The sequence below is a fragment of the Mirounga leonina genome, unplaced genomic scaffold (genome assembly GCF_011800145.1).
Source record: "Mirounga leonina isolate KUSES-001 unplaced genomic scaffold, KU_Mleo_1.0 Mir_53, whole genome shotgun sequence".
Taxonomy (NCBI): domain Eukaryota; kingdom Metazoa; phylum Chordata; class Mammalia; order Carnivora; family Phocidae; genus Mirounga; species Mirounga leonina.
In genome coordinates, this window is record NW_023270807.1 from 22,628,945 (window position 1) to 22,653,796 (window position 24,852).

The 24,852-nt window shown below is 36.1% G+C and overlaps 1 protein-coding gene across 3 annotated transcripts in view; it reads left to right on the forward strand.

Moving 5' to 3' along the window:
* ZNF451 (zinc finger protein 451) overlaps positions 1–24,852 on the forward strand; it is a 97,502-nt gene that overhangs the window by 65,457 nt on the left and 7,193 nt on the right. The window contains exons 10-15 of one of the 3 annotated variants that reach the window (XM_034991312.1): positions 877–2,486; positions 6,819–6,962; positions 8,021–8,151; positions 9,732–9,918; positions 17,812–17,880; positions 19,925–20,882. In XM_034991312.1, coding sequence (XP_034847203.1) covers positions 877–2,486; positions 6,819–6,962; positions 8,021–8,151; positions 9,732–9,918; positions 17,812–17,880; positions 19,925–19,929 — 2,146 coding nt within the window. In that variant the 3' untranslated portion in view covers positions 19,930–20,882. Of the gene's footprint in view, positions 1–876; positions 2,487–6,818; positions 6,963–8,020; positions 8,152–9,731; positions 9,919–17,811; positions 17,881–19,924; positions 20,883–24,852 lie in introns of those variants that run through there. The other 2 variants (XM_034991311.1, XM_034991313.1) reach the window with 2 other exon arrangements.

Here is a 24,852-nt window from a genome sequence, read left to right on the forward strand (position 1 = left end):
CTAGATACAAATATTTTGTCAGAAATATGAATATAATTCTCTCCCAGTCTAGACTTTATATATTCATATTATGTCTTTTGATGAGCCAAAGCTTTTAATCTCCTTAAGTGTAATTTAGTAGTTTTCTTTTGATGGTTGTTTTTCCGTCCTGTCTGAGAATCCTTTGCTTATTCTTGCTTCAGGAATATATTTTGTTTACTTCATTTTTTATGAAATTCAGCTTTTTTTTTTTTAAGTTTATTTTTAGCTTTTATATTTATTTCTACAATCTGTCTCAAATAGATTTTTGTTGATCTTTAAAAACAGCCAGAATTTGACTTTACTGGTGATTCTCTATTGTTTGCCCATTTTTTACTTTGTTGATTTCTGCTCTTTAAACTTTGGATTTAATTTGCTTATCCTTTTCTAGCTTAAGGTAGCAGCTTAAATTGCCTTTGGACCTTCTTTTTCTATATAAACATTTAAAGTTATGAATTTTCCTCTAAGCATTGCTTTACCTTCAGATTTTGATAAGCTGTTTTCATTTTCATTCATTTAAAAATATTTTACCTTTTCCCTTTTAATTTGTTCTTTGACCCATAGATTTATTAGAAATTTGTTGTTTAACTTCTAAAGAGTTAGGGATTCATTTTCCAAATACTTGCATGAATTTTTTAATCTTGATTTTAGTTTTACTGTTCTGCATATGGATTAGAAACAGACAAAATGTAGATAATACTCAGGTATTTTGAGATGAAATTATTCTATTATCTGCATTTTTATTGAAAAATATCTTTCAGTATTTTATGTGTACATTGTTTATAATTCCTATGAAAAAGCAGAGTTACTGTATTTAGAAAGTACTTACAAAAGCGTTTATTTTTTTATCCAATTTAGAGTTCGTTGTCGAAATGCTGGTCCTGTAGCTGTAGCTGAGAAGAGCATTGCCCAAATTGCAGAAAAATTCGTATTAAGAGGTTATTGTCCAAATTGCAAGCAAGTCTTTATGGATGAAACCAGTACCCGAAATCACAAGCAGAATTCAGGGCACAAAGTCCGAGTCATTACCTCAATGGAAGAATCAGTTTTACTTTATTGCCACAGCAGTGAAGGGAACAAACCTCCTTCTGACTTGCATCTATTACTAGATCAATCAAAATTTTCATCACTTAAAAGAACTATGTCTGTTCAAGAATCTAGCTCACAAGATTGCACCACTGTTCCAAAAAAGAAGATGAATTTAGAAGGTAGAAACCATGAAGGTATAGTTTGTGTTCAGAAAGAAAAGTCAGTTGTAAAAACTTGGTTTTGTGAATGTCATCAACGATTCCCAAGTGAAGACGCAGTGGAAAAGCATGTTTTCTCAGCAAACACAATGTGTTATAAGTGTGTGGTCTGTGGAAAGGTGTGTGAAGATTCAGGGGTCATCCGTTTACACATGAGCCGAATTCATGGAGGAGCACATTTAAATAACTTTCTTTTCTGGTGTCGGACATGCAAAAAGGAGTTAATGAGAAAAGAGACTATCATGGCACACGTGACTGAATTTCATAATGGACACAGATATTTTTATGAGACAGATGAGGTAGAAGGTGAAACTTTGCCATCATCTTCTACAACACTGGTGAGTAATGTGACTGCTGAGACTCCTTCTTCAACTATTACTATTATTGATCATTCTCCAGCAAACAGTCCTCCAAGGGGTAAATGGCAATGCCGAATTTGTGAAGATATGTTTGATTCCCAAGAATGTGTAAAACAGCATTGCAAGTCTTTAGCAAGTCACCAGTTTCATAGATACAGCTGTGCCCATTGCAAAAAGACTTTTCACAAGGTAGAAACACTATACCGCCATTGCCAAGATGAGCATAACAATGAAATAAAGGTTAAGTACTTCTGTGGGCTTTGTGATCTTATCTTTAATGTGGAAGAAGCATTTTTAAGTCATTATAAGGAGCACCACAGCATAGATTATGTGTTTGTGCCTGAAAAAACTGAAACTTCAATTAAAACTGAGAATGATTTTCCAGTAATAGAGACTAGTAACTTGTTAACCTGTGGTTGCCGTGAGAGTTACATCTGTAAAGTCAACAGAAAGGAAGATTATAGTAGATGTCTCCACACCATGTTGGATAAAGGTAAACTGTGGTTTCGCTGCAGCTTGTGTTCAGCAACAGCACAGAGCGTAACTGACATTAACACTCATATCCATCAAGTGCACAGAGAAGAAAACAGTGAGGAGGAAGAGGAGCAACAGTATGTGATCAAGTGTGGCACCTGCACTAAAGCATTTCATGATCCTGAGAGTGCTCAGCAGCACTTCCATAGAAAACATTGCTTTTTACGGAAACCCAGTGTGGCTCATTTTGGATCTGAGAAAACAAGCCTATACAAGTTTGCTGCCAGTGCCTCACGTACAGAGAGAAAACTGAAACAGACAGTAAGCCATCCAAAAAATTCAGACACGGAGAAAGGAGCTGAGAATGACCTAAGCTGTCAGAATATAGGTATGGCTTTTCAATTCTAATGTCTGTGCAAATTTCATATGCTGATAGAGAAACATACGTGTATTGTAGACATCATTTTTGTGAAAGCTAATAATGACTCAGTTTTGAAATAAGAAACATGGTAGGATGATCAGTTAATTAGTGTGTACACTTTTTAGGGATGTATATTCCTAAACACTAATAAATATTAATATTTAAATATTCATTCAACTACTCTAAACTTAAGGGGACAAAGAGTATATATTAGCTTTTTTTTTTTTTTAAGATTTTATTTATTTGACAGAGAGACAGCGAGAGAGGGAACACAAGCAGGGGGAGTGGGAGAGGGAGGAGCAGGCTTCCCGCAGAGCAGGGAGCCCGATGCGGGGCTAGATCCGAGGACCCTGGGACCATTACCCTAGCCGAAGACAGACGCTTAACAACTAAGCCACCCAGGTGCCCCGAGTATATATTAGCTTTTAACAGTGTGTTTAAGATAACATTTTCTTTTACAAAAAGCATAGGAATTTTGAGAGATGATGGAAATTGATAGTCTTTCTGAAAGTCAGATTTGAAAGTTATCCTGAACATTTAGACTCTTCTTATCATTTAGATTTAGGTTCATTAAAAAGATAAATCAAGTGAACTCTTTTTGTTTCTATTTTGACTTTATTCTTTTGTTGTTGTTGGCTGAATCTTTTTTTATTAAAAAATTTTTTTTTATTCCAGTGTAGTTAACATATTAGTTTCAGGTGTACAATATTAGTAATTCACCAATTCTATGTAATAGTGCACGTTACGATAAAGTGTACTCTTAAGCCCTTCACCTATTTCATCGATCCCCCCATCCAACTTCCATCTGGTAATCACCAGTTCTGTATATTTAAGAATCTGGTTTTTTGTTTGTCTTTTTTTCCCTTTATTTCTTAAATTCCACATGAGTGAAATCCTATGGTATTTGTCTTTCTGGCATTATACCCTCTAGATCCATCCATGTTGTTGCAAATGGCAAGATTTCATTCCTTTTTATGGCTGAGTAATATTTTGTTTATATATATATATAAAAATATATAAAATGCACATACATGCCATGTCATCTTTATCCATTTATCAGTGCACACTTGGGTTGTGTCCATAATTTGACTATTGTAAATAATGCTGCATTTAACAAAGGGATGCGTATATCTTTTTGAATTAGTATTTTCATATTCTTTGGGTAACTATCCAGGAGTAGAATTACTGGATTATATGGTAATTTTCTTTTTGATTTTTCAAGGAACCTCCATATTGTTTTCCACAGTGGCTGTACCAGTTTGCATTCCCACCAGCAGTGTATAAGGAAAGATTCCTTTTCCTCCACATCCTCATATTTTGGCCTAATTTTATAAGTATGAGAAGTCTTAAAGATCACTTCAGAATTTGTATATTTTTGTTATGATTTTCTTGGAAGCAAAACTATTACTTAGAGTTAAAATGGCAATTAGAAGTAGAGTTACAGGGGCTCCCGGGTGGCTCAGTGGGTTGGGTATCTGCCTTTGGCTCGGGTCATGATCCCAGTGCACTGGGATCAGGCTTCGCATCGGGCTCACTGCTCAGTGAGGAGCCTACTTCTCCCTTTCCCTCTGCCTGCCACTCCCCTTGCTTGTGCTCTGTCTCTCTCTCTCAAATAAATAAAATCTTTAAAAAAAAAAAAAAAAGAGTTACAAGTGGTAGCAAGAAACCAGGGAGAAAACTGAGGTATAGATTCCTTTGTAATTACTCTAGACTTGACTTCTTGCACCATGTGATAAGACTAAAGTAAGTCTAGAAGGGTACAATGTTTTTATTTCATTTAGAAGTATAATTTTAAGTGTATATTCTTTTAAATAAATATTAGATTTTGGTAAATTATACAATATATAGTGGGGACAGTGAGGATATATGAAAATTTTGGCTAAAATGTTTTTTTAAAGATTTATTTGTTTTAGAGAGAAAGCTTACGCATGAGCAGGAGGGGCACAGGGAGCGAGAGAAAGAGAAACTCAAGCAAACTCCACACTGAACACAGAGCCCGACTCAGGGCTTGATCTCATGACCCTGAGATCATGACCTGAGCCGAAGCCAAGAGTTGGACGTTTAATGAACTGTGCCACACAGGTGCCCCTAAAATTTTTTTATAAACTATTTTTGTGAACTATTGAGTTTATGCAGCCTTGCTCTATAGCATGTGTAGATCTCAGTATCATCTTTAGTCATGGCATGTTTTATGTAAGAAATGATTACATGACCTGCTACTGACCCATTCAGCTCTACTTCAAACAGTAAAGCAGTGGTCACACTGTTTTTATATTCTCTTGTGCTTTTCTTTTGTTTTTCCGATTAGTTTTTGGGAATTTATGTTGGTCTGTGTTTGGTAGATGATTGTAGTATCTAAATCTACAGTTAACTAAGAATTAAAAAAAATTTTTTTAAAGTAATTTCTACACCTAACATGGGGCTCAAACTCACGACCCGGAGATCGAGTCATATACTCCACCGACTGAGCTAGCCAGGGACGCCTACAATTACTAAGAATTTTAAGAAAAGATAAAAGAAGATGGGTGGCTTGGAAATGGGGAGGAGATGGCAGTAGTATATTTGAAGGAGTCTCTATTAGGTAGAGTAAAACCTAGTCATTTTAAAAATAGTTTAAAATATTAAGGTTTACATTGCTAACCACTAGAAACTTCAAGGCCTTATCATTATAGAAAAGTATGAAAGAAATGAGAGGGATGGAGAACAAGAGTTGGAAAATGGTGGAAGAGGAAAGAATCTAAGAGAACCAAGAAGAGATGTGTTTATGGTGGGAGGTGCTGGTGTGCTACCAGGACCTCTTATGCACCACTTTATGGTAGCAGGGTTGTAGCTTATTTCATTTCTGCTCTCTAGGGTTTTTAACGTAGCTAACAGGTTACTAATAAATCAGTCTAGATTGGGAAAAGAAACTTCTGGTGGGAGAAGTTCTTAACAGATAACCTTGAAATTTTATTTTGATGGAGGGTACAAGATTTTGGTTATTTAGCCTCAAAACTTGGTCTTCTAGTTCCTCCAATACATTATTTTTTTTTAAAGATTTTATTTATGTATTTGTCAAAGAGAGTGAGCAGCACAAGCAGGGGGAGCTGCAGGCAGAGGGAGAAGCAGGCTCCCTTCTGAGCAAGGAGCCCAATGAGGGACTCTACCCCAGGACTCAGGACCATGACCTGAGCTGAAGGCAGATGCTTAACCCACTGAGCCGCCCAGGCATCCCTCCAGTACATTATTTTTTAAAAAATTCCTTGTATAAATTACTTTTAAAGAAATCCTTAGCTATAATGGATTTGGTGATGATGGGAGCAGTTTTGGAGGTAGTGGAAGCTGTAATGATTTTGGCAATTACAACCAATCAATCTTGAAATTCTGGACCCATGGAAGAAGGAAATTTTGGAGGCAGACTCTCTGGCCCCTGTGGTGGTGGAGGCCAGTACTTTTCCAAACCACAAAACCAACATGGCTATGGCGGTTCCAGCAGAAGCAGTGGCATAGCGGTGGCAGAAAGTTTTAATTACTGCCAGGAAATGAAGTTTAGCAGGAGAGAAGAGCCAGAGAGGTGACAGGGAAGCTGCATGTTACAACGGATTTGTGAACTCAACCAAACAGTGGTGGCAGGGCCTAGCTGCTACAAAAAAGACATGTTTGAGACAATACTCATGTGTATGGGCAAAAAATCTCAAGCACTGTATTTGTGACTAATATAACAGATTGTTTAGTTTCTCTTCTATGGAAAAAAGCATTCCAACAAAGGATTTTAATACAGATTTTTTTTTTAAAGATTTTATTTATTTATTTGAGAGAGAGAATGAGATAGAGCATGAAAGGGTCAGAGGGAGAAGCAGACTCCCCGCCGAGCAGGGAGCCTGATGCGGGACTCGATCCCAGGACTCCAGGATCATGACCTGAGCCGAAGGCAGTCGCTCAACCGACTGAGCCACCCAGGCGCCCTACAGATTTTTTTTTAACACCTATGCTGTTGATTGCTAAATGTGATACCCTCATCATGATGCTGAATAAATAGGTCTTTTTAAAAAAAAATTAGAAAAAGAAAGGCAGGCTTTAGGGTCAGTGGCATGTATATATAGAAAGAATAATGAAATTTTTGAAATGTTCAGAATATTTTTTATCTGGTGTTAGTATACTGTGTCATGTACAAGTTTGGACTTCATGAAAAGGTTTAGAAATTAATAATATTCAAAATTAACAGTTTTGTATAGTCTCTAATATCTTTTAAACTTGAGCAATTAAAATGTTTTTAGCTAATTCTTAACCAAATTCAGGTTAATGTTTTTCTCTTCTCAGATGAAGAAGTTGTTGAGCTTCCAGATTTGGATTATCTGCGAACCATGACTCATATAGTCTTTGTAGATTTTGATAACTGGTCAAACTTTTTTGGTCATCTGCCAGGGCATCTTAACCAAGGAACATTTATTTGGGGTTTTCAAGGTATGGTTGATAAGGAAAACATTTGAAATTATACCCTCTCCTCTTTTTTCCATTAGAATATGTTTCACGTTAAAAGGACTGCTCTTGAACCTTCTTGATTAGAACATACAAACATAATTAGAATATTGTCACTTTGCATTATACCTACTCTGCTAGAATATTTTTCTCTTTACATTTCTGTGTGGTAAATGTTAATTCTCTTTGGTGACCTAAAGTTTGTGGATCTTTAGATACATACTGAAAAAGCCTTTATTCAACACCTGCAGTGTGCCAGGTACTATGCTTCGTATTAATTCATGTTTACTGATTATTATATTTATCTCATTTTTTAAATATAAGAAAGTATGCTGAGTTTATTTTTTTTCCGAAGTATAAAACTAATAAATAGTAGAGTTAGCTTTTGAACTTGGTTGGGCCTCATGGCCACAGAACTAATATGATTTTCAACATGCCACAACTGCCTCTTCAGTTCATCCTTACTGTATTCATCTAAATATCTCTTTACAAACCATTGACCAAACAGGGAGAGAGACTTCTTTGATTTACAGAAGGTTAGTATAGTGAACATCCAATAAACTTCATGTTTGATAGGGAACAACATGAGGAGGATTGGATTTAAGATAGAAATGTACTGACCTGGATAAAGTTATCCAGTACAGTCTTTTAGTAAATTTAGCTTTGCTGATTACCCATAATTTCTATCCACTGAGTAGCCTTGACATATTTGTGAAAAAAACCACTAATACGGTTTTATAGAAGTATACCATTCAGAGTCTTATCACACACATTACTTTTGATTCTCACTAACATACCTCTGTGTTTCCAGATGAATAGGCAGATTGAAGGAAGTCGGCCTGTTTTGCCCAGATTTTGTAAAGCAACAAAATGGTGATACCCATACTAGAATTGAATTCTGCATTCTAATCTAGTACCTACCCTCTAGAAAAATTTTTCTCTAATAGTGTTTTTTCATGATTGAGCTTTCAGTTGTATCTAGTGTTCTTTTCTTCTTTTTTTTTCTGTTTGACTATCATTTATGCCTTTTCTAAAAATAATAGGAGGAAACACCAATTGGAAGCCTCCACTCAACTGTAAGATCTATAATTACCTGAATAGGATTGGATGCTTCTTCCTTCATCCTCGTTGTAGTAAAAGGAAAGATGCTGCTGATTTTGCCATATGTATGCATGTGAGTGAGTGTTTTATTAAAAATCTAACATGAATCTAGGACCCATTTGGAATTTCCTTTCCACTTGGATTGTAATGACACCTATAGAGCATGCTTCAGTGCTGTATTTTTGTATAAAATCTTCTGCATTGGGTTCTACTTATGACTAATGAGGGCAAGGGCCCATATCATACTTATTTACTGCCTTTTTCCCCAATTCCTAGCAGACTGTCAGCTACTCATTGTAGACCCTTAACTATTTATAGAATAACGGTCAAGAGATGACATTGTACTTCATGTATGCTAAGATACTTTGACATTTTAACATCTCTGAAATTGGGGGGCATCTTAACAGTCATCATTGGTCTAGATGGGATTTGCATTTGCTTCTCTGCCAGTCACCTAAGAGAAGCTACCAACCTGAGACCCATTTTAAATTAAATTCTCTGCTTAAGGATTTATGTATCACACTGATAACATGAATTTACTCTGCAGATTTGTTTTTTAGGTATTTCTGTGTGTGTTTTTTTAAAGTTTATTTATTTATTTATTTATTTAGAAAGAGGGGAGGGGCAAGGGGAGAGGGCGGGAGAGAGAATCTTAAGCAGGCTCCATGCCCAGTGTGAAGCCTGACACAGGGCTCCATCTCACAACCCTGAGTTCGTGACCTGAGCCGAAATTAAGAGTTGGACCCTTAACCAACTGAGCCGCCGAGGCACCCCTTAAGTTTTTTATTTATTTAAGTAATCTCTGCACCCAGCATGGGGCTCGAACCCATGCCTCCAAGACCAAGAGTCACATGCTCTTCCGACTAAGCCAGCCAGGTACTGTCCCTCTCTGCAAACTTGTTGGCTGCTGCTTACATTTTAAACCATAAGACATTTCCTTTTTCATTTGTTCAGTGCTAAGATTGAGTTATGCAAATTACCTTGCTTACCCTCTCTCTATGGCAGATTTATTTCTTATGTATTACCCTTAGATTAAGTATGTAGCCCTTATAGCATTCCAGCTTTATGTACTTCTTTTGGCTTTTTTTTTTTTTCTTTCTTGGTGGCACATAAAATATCTGATAATTGATGGCATTTTACATTTGATTAAATATGGCGTATTTTATTTATGAAGGAGATCTTTATATCATACTTTGGTGGGAGCTAGAAAACAAGCTAAATATATCTTTCTAGGGGTGCTTGGCTGGCTCCGTCAGTGGAGCATGCAACTCTTGATCTCAAGGTTGAGTTCAAGCCCCACGTTGGGTATAGAGATTCATTTTAAAAAGTAATAAAATCATGGGGCGCCTGGATGGCCCAGTTGGTTAAGCGGCCGCCTTCAGCTCAGGTCATGTGGGATCGAGCCCCGCATCGGGCTCCCTGCTCCGCGTGAAGCCTGCTTTTCCCTCTCCCACTCCCCCTGCTTGTGTTCCCTCTCTCGCTGTCTGTCTCTCTCTGTCAAATAAATAAATAAAATCTTTTAAAAAAATTAAAAGTAATAAAATCTTAAATAAATACACCTTTCTAGGTATGTGTTTATTCTGAAATAGATGTAACTTAATTTAAACCTCAAGTACTGATTTCTATCAACATATGCATTTTGTTCCAACTTAGGCTGGCCGTCTAGATGAACAACTACCCAAGCAAATTCCTTTCACCATCCTCTCAGGAGATCAAGGTTTTCTGGAGCTAGAGAATCAATTTAAGAAGACTCAGAGGCCAGCACATATACTAAACCCTCACCATTTAGAGGGAGATATGATGTGTGCCTTGTTAAATAGCATATCTGATACCACCAAAGGTACGCAGCTGCAGTCACAGTGCAAACCGCCCAAGAGGAGGAGACTTCACTGCTGAGAGAAACCAATAAACTGCTGTCCACTAGTGAACTGTTGGCTGCTCACTAGAGCATCGTGTTCTCATACTTCTATATTTCTTATTTTTTACTTTTCTCTCATTCTTTAGTGTTCTAGAATTTTCTGGAGCCTTTTCTGATCTATTAGATAAAATCTGTATTCATGTATATAAAATATATATTCATATGTTAGTGCAGTTTTGCAAAGCTCAGAATCCAGATTTTCACTGTTTCTAAAATACCAAATTTATCTTCACTTTTTCAGAAAGCTAATTGCTTATAGGTTAAACCAGAAAGCAATAAATAATATGGCAAAAAAAAAAAAAAAAGACAATTTTAAGAGGTTGACAGGGACAAAAATGAAGCCCTGAGAGATCTTTAATTCCTTGGAAGAGGTTGGTACCTCCTGTCCTATTCCCAGGATTTACACTGTTTTCTCTGACTTTCTGATATTGTTCAGTGAAAGAGTGTGCTTATGTTCAGTTTCACTAAGAAGTATTTAAGAAAGGATGCAATTCTAGGGATTCAGATGAGTTTTTTTTCGTAATTTCTGAAATATGGTAGAAGAAAAGAACAAATTTTTAAATATCCTAATGGTTTGCAGCCATGACTAAGATTTGAAGATACTGATATATGACCTCAATGAAAACCTATTTTTGGCATTTTTACTATATGCCCCAAGTTTTCCAACTCTCCTCCTAGCTATTTTTTTCTTTTAGCATGTTCGGAGCCACATCTTGATTGAAAACCCATTCTGAAGAATTTTGCTCTCATCACTGAATTACAGTGGATGGATTTACTTCTGCAAACTTAGGAATCCTTAATCTATTAGCCCAACTGCTCTTTAAAGGGAAATCGACTCTGTTTTACATATTTATGTCATGCCTTAGTACTGAATTTTATCTTCCTATTCTGTAATTTTTGTTTTCATCCATCTGCTTTTCTTATCTTTGGTTGCTGCCTTTTTTTTTTTTTTTTAATCTTTTTCTTTTATTCTTTTGCCATCCTGTCCTCAGTCCTTAACAACATCTACTTAATATCCTGTAAAGTACTTAAATTTTTATCTTTGCCACCCAAGGCTGACCCTTTTTCTCCTTTTCCTATGCTGCTGCTTTGGGGAACATCTCTTTTGTAATTGTCACTGTGAAAACTGTTAGGGATTTGCTTCTCTTACCAACTTTATTTGGAAATGAGAGCTGCATATAAGTAGGTCTGCATGGGTATATTAGGGTTGGAGATAAGATACAGGTTATTATTATATGCTGATTGTTCCCCTCTGAGTACCCCTATGTGCTAGGTGTTTTTTTAATCATTCGTTCATATTCAGTGCTCTTTTGAATTTACTGCTCTTTGGGGACACCTGTGTACTTCATTCTGAATTTTTGTGAAATGCAGAGATAGTACAGTGCATAAAGAAGGGCATGGGCTTTCTTTGGTTTGAATGCTAACTTTGCTGCTTCTTTGCTGTGTGATTTCAGGCAAGTTACTCAACTTTTTCTGACCCTCACTTTTTATATCTATAAAGTCTTAAGAATTAGTGATATGTATAAAGTATCTAGCACAGCATATAAAGTACTATGGGTGCTCAATAAATAGCAGCTATTTTTATTATTACTACCATAAGAAGAAAATATGATTCCTAGCCACTACTTTTTTTTTTCCTTAGTTTTTCTTTCCAATAGTTTTTATTGTGGTAAAATATACAGAACATAAGATTTACCATTTTAACCATTCTGAAGTATGTACTTCAGGTGTTTCCTACATTTACATTTTGTGCAGCCATCACCATCATCCATTTTCACAGCTCTTTTCATCTTGCAAAACTGAAACTTTATATCCATTTAACAGTAATTCCCCATTCCCCTTTTCCCAGGGAAAACCCCTGGAAAACACCATTCTATAGTATTTTGACTAAATACTTCATATAAGTGAAATCATACAGCATTTGTCTTTTTGTACCTGGCCTGTTTCACTTAGCATAATGTCCTCAAGTTTCATCTGGGTTATAGCAAAGGTAAGAATTCCCTTCCTTTTTAAGGCTGAACAATATTCCATTGTACGTGTAGACTTTATTTTACTTATCCATTTATCCATCAATGGATACTTGCATTGAATCCATGTTTTTAACTATTGTGAGTAATGCTGCTATGAACACAGATGTATAAATATCTCTTCAAGACCTTGCTCTTCTTTCTTTTGAGTATGTACCCAGAAGTGGAATAGCTGGATCATAAGCTAGTTCTATTTTTAATTTTTTGAGATATTTCTGTACTGTTTTCCATAGCAACTATATCATTTTACATCCCTACCAAGAGTATACAAGGGTTCCAGTTTTTCTACATCTTTGTTAACACTTATTTTCTAGGTTTTGTTTGTTTTTGTTGATAGCCATCCTAATGGGTGTGAAGTGGTATCTCATTGTGGTTTTCATTTCCATTTCCCTAATGATTAGTGATGTTGAGCATCTTTTCATGTGCTATAGCCACTACATTTTATTTTTTATTTTTATTTTTTTAAAGATTTTATTTATTTATTTGACAGAGAGAGACAGCGAAGAGGGAACACAAGCAGGGGGAGTGGGAGAGGGAGAAGCAGGCTTCCCGCGGAGCAGGCAGCCCAATGCGGGGCTCAATCCCCAGGGTCCTGGGATCATGACCTGAGCCGAAGGCAGACGCTTAACGACTGAGCCACCCAGGCGCCCCTAGCCACTACATTTTAAAAGTAATGAGAATTATTAAAACTAAGTGGCCAGAGATATGTATAGTCCTTAAATCATGATGTTTCAGTTAGACCTAGATTTGAAGATGCTTTTGTAACTAATTCTAAAATTCAAAAAAATAAGTTATACTGAATCACAGTATGTTCAGATTCAGTTTAAGACAATTTTTTTTTTTTTATGGAAGACTTAAAGACATCAAGTTGCCTAGTAGTGAACTTTGTAATGAGAAAATCAAAGAACAGTCCTTGGATAACTTTATTCTATCACCTTTCCTAACAAGTGGCTTTGTAAATGGTAGAATAATAGTATTTGTTTAAAAATATTTGATACATGTTGGGACTTAGAAGATTTCTCAATGTCCACAAATACTGTAATTCTTCTTGGGCCTTTAGGTACTTTTGGTTACTCTAAGAATGCCAGGATAACTCCTTCCTTCTAGCTTATTAGCACAGTGTTCCTATCTTCAGATTTGACAGCTAGACAGTTTCTTAAGGCAGTGTGGTTTTGGGGTGGGAATCAGTGGACCTTTTTGAGAATCTGACAAAAGCTTTCAATGCTTCTTTCCTCAAAAATGGACATGTATATATAATATCACATGCAACTTCAGGGGATTTGTGGTCTCAAGGCTCCTAGTTACCAACCATACCACAAAACTCTCCTTAGGATATGACAGCAGTTCATACTGTAAGTAACATCCAGTGAGAAGTTCTCTTATATTAATCATTGATTTAGAGACAGTCTGCTGATTTTTCAGTTTTTTTAAATCTCCACCATAGCAGAGACAAATGATAAAAGTTTGAACCTCTTATTTCTTTCTAACTTTTCAGAAATTTTGTATTAGTAGGACCAGAAAGTGATATTAGACTGGAGCTTCCTGTATAAACAAGGAAGAATCTATTGAATAGTGTCATGAGAATCAGTGATTATGTGGTATCTTATTTTTAGTCTTTGCCAGTTTTTCAGTTAATTGAAGGTTTTTTTCAGGAGGTGTTTATCTCAGTAAAAATAAAGATATTCAGAGTGGCTGATATGAATGATATGAATGTCCAGTCAGTTGGCCATAAGGTATTACGTTTTAGCTTGGCATGGAGGGAACAGCTAAGTAGCTTTACTACTGGTACTTTTTTAGATCTTTGACTTAGGGTAAGTCATTTACTTTTTGCAGCAAAGTTAGCCTATAGACTTAAGTTTGAGATTTGAAAATGTCATGGCTTTTGCCCTATAAAAATCTCTCTCCTTCTAAGCATCAGGATTCCAGCACAGGATAAATGTATAAATATAAATCCCTGTAGAGATATTTTAAAACATTTATTAATCTGTCCTTAATTGACACCTTTGGCCCTCTTACCCTTTATCAGTTCTGTTTTATAGTGTACTCCTCACTGTTTTAAAACTTGCCAAGATACATGGATCCTTTCTAGTAATTCTAATCAGAGGAGCCAGGTAGACTTTCTCTTCTTTTAGACCTTTTACATTTTATTCACAAATATATGTTGATTCTAACTCGAGTCATATTCCAAAAATGCGGTTATAACTTGTCACTTAAATGTTTTAAAGAAGAGGGGCACCCGAGTGGCTCAGTTGGTTGAGCTACTAACCCCTGGTTTTGGCTCAGGTCATAATCTCAGGATCATGGGATCCAGCCCCAAGTTGGTTCTGTATTAAGTGCAGAATCTGCTTGTCCCTCTCCCTCCCCCTCTGCTCCTTCCCTTTTGTTCCTACCCCTCCCACCCCACCCCGCACACTCTTGCACCCTCTCTCTCTCAAATAAATAAAATCTTTGAATGTTTTAAAGAAGAGAAGGGCGGGGGGTGCACCTGGGTGGCTCAGTTGGTTAAGCATCTGACTTGATTTCAGCTCACGCCTTGCTCTCTGGGTCATGATTTTAGACCTTGCGTTGGGCTCCATGTTGGCCTCCACTTTGGGTGTGGAACTTACTTTAAAAAAAATGTAAAAATAAAAGAACGGGAACTTTTTTTTTTTTTTTTTTAAGAGAGGGAGGCTCCAGGGAGGGACAGAGGGAGAGAGAAAATCTTAAGCAGACTCCATGCCCAGCGCCGAACCCAAGGCAAGGCAGGACTCCATCTCACAACCCTGAGATCATGACCTGAGCCAAAATCAAGAGTCAGATGCTTAACTGACTGAGCCACCCAGACTCCCCAAAAGGGAACTAATCTTTATTGAAGGCTATAATGTGCCAGCCACTAATGCTAGCTATTTTTTATATTTGTAATGTTTGAAGACGTTTAAAAACATGTTTAAAGAATAACTTCCACATGTTATTTAATTCTCTTTGCAACACTTAGAGGTAGGATGTGTTAGCTTGTCCCATTTCATAGATGAGGGAGCAGAGGTCCAGAAAGGTTAAAATAAGCTACCTGCGTATTTTTCTCCTTATCAGTATCTCCTGCTAAGGCTGAGGCTTTTACTGACACAAATGTCTGATTTTGTGATGTAGAGAATTCAATGTGAATCATTGACTCTAACCATTTCCTTGAAAAATATAATGAGAGATTTTTTGCTGCAGTGTAATGACATTGCAGAGTTTGTGTAAAGATACCAAATATAAGAGTTGTGGTGGTGTTTTTTTTTAATAACATTTAGGAAGATGCATGGGAGGGGCAGAAAATAAAGAGGTTTGATTGTGGGTTCTGATATTTCTGATTATATGTTAAACATAGCTAAGGAAAGTGATCAGCACAATGAAGTAAATTCCCTTTTATCTCATAATTAAACAAAGAAGCCCCTATCTCAGCCCCACTTTTCTGTGACTGAATTTCTGCATTACCATTTTTTACTATATCATTGGTGACAATTGCTTATATAAAAAATTCTGTGGGCTCTTAAATATAACACAACTTAGCCAGATCTTGTAACTTAGTTGAAGAACATTGACTTGATTTCTGTAAAGTTTTCTTTTTAAAAACACAGTTTTCGGGCACTTGGGTGGCTCAGTTGGTTAAGCGACTGCCTTCGGCTCAGGTCATGATCCTGGAGTCCCTGGATCGAGTCCTGCATCACGGCGAGGAGCCTGCTTCTCCCTCTGACCCTCCCCCCTCTCATGTGCTTGCTCTCTCTCATTCTCTCTGTCTCAGATAAATAAATAAAATCTTTAAAAAAAAAAAACAAAACAAAAACACAGTTTTCTGTGTTCAGTTGCTTATAATTCTTTAGTAGTTAAACATCTTCCTTGCAGTTTTATGTGAAGTATTAACTTACCTAGATATTTTTTCTTAGGTATTACAAGGATGAACTTGAACAGAAGATATTATGAATTAGTGAATTCACACTGAAAACAGATTTTACTATGCTTTAAGATAATTTTTTTTGAATATGAACACCACAAGTCCTAGGACTTTGTCATATCTGTTTACGTTATGTTTTCATTTTGGAATGAATGGGTGGAAGGAAGCCTTAAGTATAGTTGGTATTTATAGAGCCATATCAGTTACACAGATTTTTTTTTTTTTTAAGATTTTATTTATTTATTTGACAGAGAGAGACACAGCGAGAGAGGGAACACAAGCAGGGGGAGTGGGAGAGGGAGAAGCAGGCTTCCCGCCGAGCAGGGAGCCCGATGCAGGGCTCGATCCCAGGACCCTGGGATCATGACCTGAACCGAAGGCAGATGCTAAACAACTGAGCCACCCAGGCGCCCCAATTACACAGATTTTTAAAACCATCTTAAATATTGAACAGAAAAGTTCACCTATGCTGTGAAAATGTGGCTGATTGAAGTAGCATCGTGCTCTATCCAGGAGACATTATATAAAATAATTGTTGAACTTAATTTTAAGTCTGTCTGCCTGTTTCTTCAGCCTGTTAATGAGACCGACTATAGGTTGTTGCTTTGGGCAACATCCTAAAAATCTATATGATACAATTCTTTTTAAGGTAATGAAAATAGGAAAGAATATTCATGATTTTCTCTGCTCTTCAGGGGGTGCTGTTTAAGGGAAAGGAAACCTTTTTAATTTTTGCAGCTGAGACTCATGCTGATCCTTGTGATTCAAACCTACAGTTTTGCCTTAGGCCTTGTATGCAATGATGAATTGTTTAGTCCAGTTAAGACATGCTTCTTTTGACTGGCATTAACTTTGAATTGTAATAACAAAAACCTTGGGTACTTTCTCTTTATTTCTAATGTTTTACATTAAGGCTTAATTTATTGTTCTTCAGGTTGTCAATGCAATGTTTTATTTCCCTAAAACATTGCTTGAAATACTTGAATTCCTAGGTGTATATAACAGATTGTAAAAACAACAACAACAACAATATTTTTGCTAGACTGGCAAAAGATGACTTAAACAAATGTTTGCAGCAAAGTGAAATATAGTGGTTTTCATTTATAATATAAACACTTAAAAAATCTTTATCTTTTAAATGTATATTTGAATTTTTACATATTTTCCACAGAATCAAATATGTCCATATGACTTATATTCAGTTATTTAAACCCTGATTCAGTCACTGTGATGTATATATTGACTTAAATGTAGTTAAAGTGATAAATCCAATATTTGGTCACTGGTTCAAATTTTAAGTGACTTTGGCAATACCTGGTCAGCCAATGTCATTTTTATAGACTTAGGTCTTTCATTATGAAAGTATTTAAGATGTCAGGTAAGTGAGTTTGTGCCATGCAGAGGTATTGCTAATTTAAACCCATGGTCTCTGTAGCAATGAATGCATGATTTTCAAAATAAGAGTTTTATCTTACCATTCTTAAAAATTTTTAAGATGATTTCATGCAAATTAAACTTTGGAATTTATTTACTGGATTTAAACAAGCATACTAGCTTTTCTTAATTTCCAGTTTTTTAAATAATAGAATTTTATATTTCATCAACAGTTGTGCTAAAAGAAATTTTTCAAATGATTTGAATACAAAGCTAAAATTAAGTTGACTATTTCATTAGCTCCCCCCCCTTAATTTAAGTAGTATTTGGTAAGAATTTTTAAAAAGCAAACTTACAAGGAAAGAGGTATAATAATGAATTGTAATTAGTAAGCTTGGGTATGGAAGTGGTCATCGAAAATAAGATTGTTTGAGAATACATAAGTTACGGCACAGTAACTTTTTCAGAAATAAATTTGCATTTATTGATTCTGCCTTACAGAATGTGACAGTGATGATAACCTGGGTATAAAAAATACTTCAACAGAAGAAGAATTGAGATCCACAGAAGGTAACCTAATGAAGTTAATCCTTTTTCTATTTGACTATATCTGCGTGTTTTTTAATTGCTCCCTCTCTTGCCTTTTCACCTGCTCTTCACCTACTCCCTCCTACCCCTGAATTTCAAAAACATTTTTTCCTTGTTTAAAGAAGAGTGTGCATTTTCCCATGTAAGATGAGTTAGGGACAAAAGCCTAAAATATTTTCTGACCCCTTGCAGAAAAAGTTTGCAAGTGGGCTAGGAGAAGGTTTTGGTTTCCAAATTTTTCTTTATTTTGAGTAGTATTAAATTAAGAATATTAAATGTTAAGCAGTAGAATTATGAAAACAAGCACTTACATGTGAATATTAATAGACTATTTCTATAAATTATTTTCTTTCTTCTTAAAGGAAAAGCTATATTCTTCCATAGGTTAAAAAGAGCTTTTGTATTAACCTCACATCAAGTCATTTCCTGGCTGTACCACTATTTGGTTGGCATATGCCCATTTATTCACTTTGGTTTTTGTATAACAGACTGTGCTTCTTAATAACCATGGGGAAAAACAAAACAATGATTTTAGAGAATAGTTTAAACTTCACAGAAGAACTGAAACCATTATACTGGCACCTTTAACATTAAAGGACAACAGTAGAAGCCTTAATATATATTCCAATAAAGTATTTGTTATTGGAGATTTGAAAGTGGGAATGTGGAGACTAGAAAGTAGGGAGGAAAATATGGCTAAACAAGCACAGACAAAATGGCTCAGCTGATTTGTTTTCTGTGTATTTGCTTGATCTCTCACATAATGCAATTAGTTTAATTAAGAGTATACTAGAGCTTTGTGCTATTAGGAGTTTAGGAATTTGAATCTGGCAGTGAAATTTATTCATCCATTCAGTGAGGTAGAAAACTCTAATCTGGGGCGCCTGGGTGGCTCAGTCGTTAAGCATCTGCCCTCGGCTCAAGTCATGATCCCAGGGTCCTGGGATCAAGCCCCACATCGGGCTCCCTGCTCAGCGAGAAGCCTGCTTCTCCCTCTTCCACTCCCCCGTTAGTGTTCCCTCTCTTGCTGTGTCTCTGTCAAATAAATAAATAAAATCTTAAAAAAAAAAAAAGGTAACTCTAATCTTTCTTTCTTACAGCCAAAATTCAGTGGTTAAGCGAAATTGGCAGTAAATCTACAGCCTAATTAGAAGCAAGTTTTTTGACCAACTTGTTTTCCCAACATGGTTTTTCAAGATCTAGCTCACTGCTTGCAGCCACATAATGATGAGTTAAACAAATGAAAGAAGTTTTGTGGGTTAAAAAAACAAACAAGGGGCGCCTGGGTGGCTCAGTCGGTTAAGCGTCTGCCTTCCTAAGCATGTCTTCGGCTCAGGCCGTGATCCCAGGGTACTGGGATTGAGTCACACATTGGGCTCCCGGCTCAGCAGGGAGTCTGTTTCTCCTCCTGCCTCTCCCCCTGCTCATGCTCACACTCTCTCTCTCAAATAAATAAGATATATATAAATAAATAACCTGCCACCTAAGTTGTTTATCAAGGCCACTAAAAGTTAAACACCATTGAGCATCTAAGTAGTTTAGACTTGGCAACCTTTATTTGCCACTCATGACTAATCCCATGGAAGATGCCACACAAAATCATAACTTTTAAATAACCACTCTTGGGAAACCTTCACAGTTTTTATGGTTCCTAGTTAATCCAGGAAATCTGAGATATGTATAATGCAATGTGTACCAGAGTTTCTAACATTTTGTTATCTATGGTTATTTTATGATTAGGAGAGTTTTTACATTTTTGTGATTCTTTAGTTTGGCAAAAGGATTACTATTAAAGAATTCAAGAAAAGATTCTCTAAACTTTTAACTAGTTATGAGGTAGGAAAAATCAACTGGAAAAATCAAAGTGTTAGGTATGTGCTTTATCTTCTGATGCTTTTTATGAATAAGTTTGAGAAACACACTGTGTTCCCTAGAAGTTAAGGGATATGTTTCCTTCACAGTTTCCTCTGATGCCCTTCTTTATCCCCTCCACCCAACAAGAACTATCTCAAATATCATCTCTTAGGTTGAACCATAGAGAACTGACATTCTGTAGACAGTTTTGGATGGTCTGTACTCGATTTACCAACTTTAGAGAGAGTGAACTACTGCCTTCTCTAGGCTCCCTCTGAACCATACCAGGTAGATTTAAAATTTTTCTCTCTTATCCTCTTTAGAAGTAAGATTCTGTTTGTTGTTGTTTTTATTTCGACAGCACCTAGCACCTAGTGTTTGGCACCAAATAATTGTTTGTTGAAGAATAAACTTATAACAAACTCAGAACATGTTAGAGCTACCAGGACCCATCTCTCTATAGCTGAATAAGGGAAATTAAGATAGAGGCAATTTGGTTGGGAGAAGAGTCGGTGATTTTATTGACCCTACACCATGGAAGCAAAGTGATATTTTAGTCCAGACCTAACAGCAAAACTCAGAAAAGTTTAAATTACTTCTTAAGCCTCTTTTCATTCTTTCCCTTCCCGACATAACACTCTAAATGCCTGACAAATGGTAGCAAAAGGCCTGATAAATCTGCTTGTGACTTTTACCTTGAGGAATGGTAGTTTCCCTTATCTACCCTCTCCTTCCACCACCATGATTTGTTTCATTCTTTGTTATTCTCTGTAGACCAATATCAGACTCTTGACTACCCATGCCAATCATAAAGATCCTCTATAATCTATTTTGTATACCAGACAGGGGAAATAGAGGCCACATAATATGGTGGTATAAAGTGCAGACTTTGAATTCAGACTGCCTTGGTTAAAACTCAGCTCTGCTACTTACGAGTCAGGTTATGTTGGGCAAGTTATTTAACTTCACTGTGTGTCAGTTTCTTCATTTTAAAAAATGGGAATACTAGTATACCTATCTTACTAGAATAATCTGGTACGTGGTAAACAGTACATGTATTGGTTGCTTGCATATCTTACTGCATTTGATGATACTCCACCTGTCCCTTAGCCTCTGCTTGCTTTTTTCCTTTTTTTTTTTTTTTTTAAGATTTTATTTATTTATTTGACAGAGAGAGAGACAGCAAGAGAGGGAACACAAGCAGGGGGAGTGGGAGAGGGAGAAGCAGGCTCCCCGCAGAGCAAGGAGCCCGATGCAGGACTCGATCCCAGGACCCTGGGATCATGACCTGAGCTGAAGGCAGACGCTTAACGACTGAGCCACCCAGGTGCCCCCCATTTTTCTTTCTTATCTTCAAACTGGATAAATTGTTCTGTCTTCAAGTTTGCTATTTCTTTTTTCAGTTTGCTTAAATTTGTTAAACTCCTGTAATGAATTTTTTATTTTAGTTGTACTTTTCAGCTCCAGAATTTCTATTTAGTGGCTTTTCATAATTTCCATCTCTTTATTGATATTCTCATTTTGTTCATACATTGTTTTCCTGGTTTCCTTTAGTTCTTTGTCCATGGTTTACTTTAGCTCTTAGAACATATTTAAGATAGTTGGTTTAAAGTCTTTGTCCAGTAAGTCCAATGTGTAGGCTTTCTCAGGGACAGTTTAACTCATTTTTTTTCCCTTTAAATGGGCCATACTTTCCTGTTTCTTTGTATTCTTTGTGTTTTTGTTGTTGTTGAAAACTGGGTATGCAAATACTATAGTACCTCTGGAAATCATATTCTCTCTCTTCCCCAGAGTGCTGTTTTGTTGAAGGCTACAGTTGTCCATCTGAGAGAAAGAGAGGCTCACACCCTCTCTTTCTTTGTCTCTCTTAAAATAAATCAGTCTTACAAAAAATAGTACACGGGCGCTTGGGTGGCTCAGTCAGTTAAGTGTCTCAGGTCATGATTTTGAGGTCCTGGGATTGAGCCCCATGTCAGGCTCTCTGCTTAGTGGGCAGTCTGCCTCTCCCTCTTCCTATGCCCCTCCCCCCACTTGTGCATGTGCATGTGCTCACTCTCTCAAATCTTTAAAAAAAATAGTCAATACATATTTTATATATTATATGTACTACATACTGTATTCTTACAATAAAATAATCTACAGATAAAAATATTAAGAAAACCATAAGGAAGAGAAAATACATTACATTTATATACTGTATTTATAAAAAAATAATTCATATATAAGTGGACCCTCACAGTTCAAACCCATGTTGTTCCAGGGTCAGTAATATTTTTGCAAAAAACTGTATTTCTTGTCATGTCTGATCATTGAAGTATCTAAGCATCTATTCTTTTTGTTTTATTTATTTTTTTAGTAATCTCTACACCCAGCGTGGGGCTTGAACTCACAACCCTGCGATCAAGAGTCACATGCTCTTTCGACTAAACCAGCCAGATGCCCCTAAGTTTCTGTTCTTTTAGCTTGTGTTCAGCTGATGTTTTCCCAGGGGTTGCCTTGAATACCAAAAGCTTAAAAAAACAAACAACAAAAAAACACCTTTCCCAGTGTTTGCAAATTGGCTCTGTGCTAGAACTCTTCAATATTTAGCCAGGCTTACACTGATGTACAGATCACCCAGTGGTGAAAGCTTAGGGTCTTTTCAAGTATTTTCTTAGCATACATTCTGTCCTATGCATTTGCCCAGCTTTCTAAATTCCCTAGTATACATAGGTGCTTTTATTTTTTTTGTTTTACTTTTTTTAAGATTTTATTATTTGACAGAGAGTGCGAGTGAGCACAAGCAGGTAGAGCAGCAGGCAGAGGGAGAGGGAGAAGCAGGCTCCCCGCTGAGCAGGGGGAGCCCAATGTGGGACTTGATCCCATGACCCTGGGGTCATGACTCGAGCCAAAGGCAGCCGCTTAACCAGCTGAGCCACTCAGGCGCCCTACATAGGTGCTTTTGAATGCGCTGATTTCCCAAAGAAATTTTCTGTGGCTTTTCCTTCTGGGTATCAGGCAGTGTGTTGTATGTCCCAACCATAATCTCTAGCCACAGGCTGTGGTATTTTTTATTCTTACAGTGTTTTAAGCAATACTCAGTGCTTTTCTGTCCTGAATGGGTTCTGAGCTAGGAAAAACAGAGATGAGTGCTTTGTATCAGTCCTTCTTGTAGCCCCCACACAGATTAAAACAGACAACACAGTAATTTGTAACTTCTACTCTGCTCCATATGGAACCAGGGACCAGGGTCCCATACTAGGAATATGCACTGCTGCCAAGTCAAGGTTTGGTGAAGAAAGGGCAAGTAAAAATACAACAAAACTTTCCTACTGTGTTTATGTTGTCTTTTTCTTGATTTAGTGTTTGCTTGGTTTCTCTGAACCTTTGAGGTTTTTTCAGACATTTGACAGTTGTTTCAGATGGTTTCTAATTGTGTTTCATTGTTTTCTGTGAAAGGACTGGTGTTTAGAGCTGCCTACTCCACCATTTTGTTGAACTCACTCCAAGACTGATTTTATTCCTTCTTTAAATGTTTTATACCATCTAGTCCTGGAATTTTCTTTCTGGGAGGTTTTTTGATAATAGATTAATGTATAAAGGTGTTCAGATTTTGTTTCATTTTGTGTCAGTTTTAGAGAATTGTGTTTTTCAAGAAATTTGTCCATTTTACCTAGATTGTCAAATGTATCAAATGTACTTTTTATTTCTATAGGATCTGTGGTGCTGTTTCCTCGTTTGTTACTGATATTGGTGATTTTTGTTTTCTCTCCTCGTCTAACTAGAAATTTATCAATTTATTTGATCTTTCAAGGAATGAACTTTTTTTAGTTGATAATTTCTCTCTCTTGAGGCTGCTTTCAATTTCATTGATTTCTGCTCTTTATTCCATTTTTCTACTTTGGGTTCAGTTTGCTTGTCTTTTATAGCTTCTTAGTGAGTTACAATGTTTCTTTTTAATAGAAATATTTAAAGGTATAAATTTCCCTCTAAACCAGGGTCAACAAGCTTTTCCTGTAAAACACCAAGTGGTAAATATTTTAGACTTTGTAGTTCCTGTTGTCTGTTACAATTACTCAGCCATATACAATACATAAACAAATGCATATGGATGTGTCCAATAAAACTTTATTTACAAAAATTGCCTTTGGACTGGGTTTGGCCCACGGACTAGTTTGTCAATCCTCTACTTTTACCATGTTCCACGAATTTTCATATCTTGTATTTTTGCTATATTTCAATTTGAAATATTTCAATTTTCCTTGGATTTTCTTCTTTCACCTGTTGGCTCTTTAGAAGTATATCATGTAGTTTCCAAATATTTGAATGTCTTAGTATTCATTTCTAATTTAATTTTGTTATGGTAAGAGAGTATACTCTGTAAAACTTTAATCTTTTTAAATTTATTGAGATTTTTATGGCCCAGCATGTGGTCTGTCTTAGTAAACATTCCATATGCACTTGAAAAGAATGTGTTTTCTGTGTTTATTGTGTAGAATGCTTTATAAATGTCAATTAGGTCAAGGTGATTGATATCAAATCTTTATCCTTACTGATTTTTTTTTAATCTAGTTCTATCAGGTATTGCAGAAGGGATAATAAATTCTTCATCAGTAATTGTGTATTATTTTTCTCTTTGGTTCTGTCCGTTTATTCTTTTGTATTTTGAAGTTTTTAACTGAAAAATTCTCTTATATTTCTGATGTGTCTTCCTAATGAATTGACCCATTTATCATTATGAAATGTTCTTTATCTCTGGTAATACCTTTTATCATGAAATCTTTTTTTTTTTTTTAAGATTTTATTTTTGAGAGAGAGAGTGAGCAAATGGGTGGAGGTAAGGGGAACTGGGAGAGGGAGAGGTACATCTCTTATAGACACCATGAAGTTCAATCTTACTTTTTGATATACTGTAACAGTCTCTACTTTTAAAGAATGGATTATTTAGTCTGTTAATATTTAATTTCTTACATGGTTGAATTCTTGTCTGCCATTTTGTTTTCTCTTTGTCCCCTCTTTTATCTTTTAGTTCCTCCTTTCCTACCTTCTTTTGGATTATTATAATACTATATTTCACTGTATTGTGTGTATTTAGTTTTTACAGATTTATTTATTTATTTA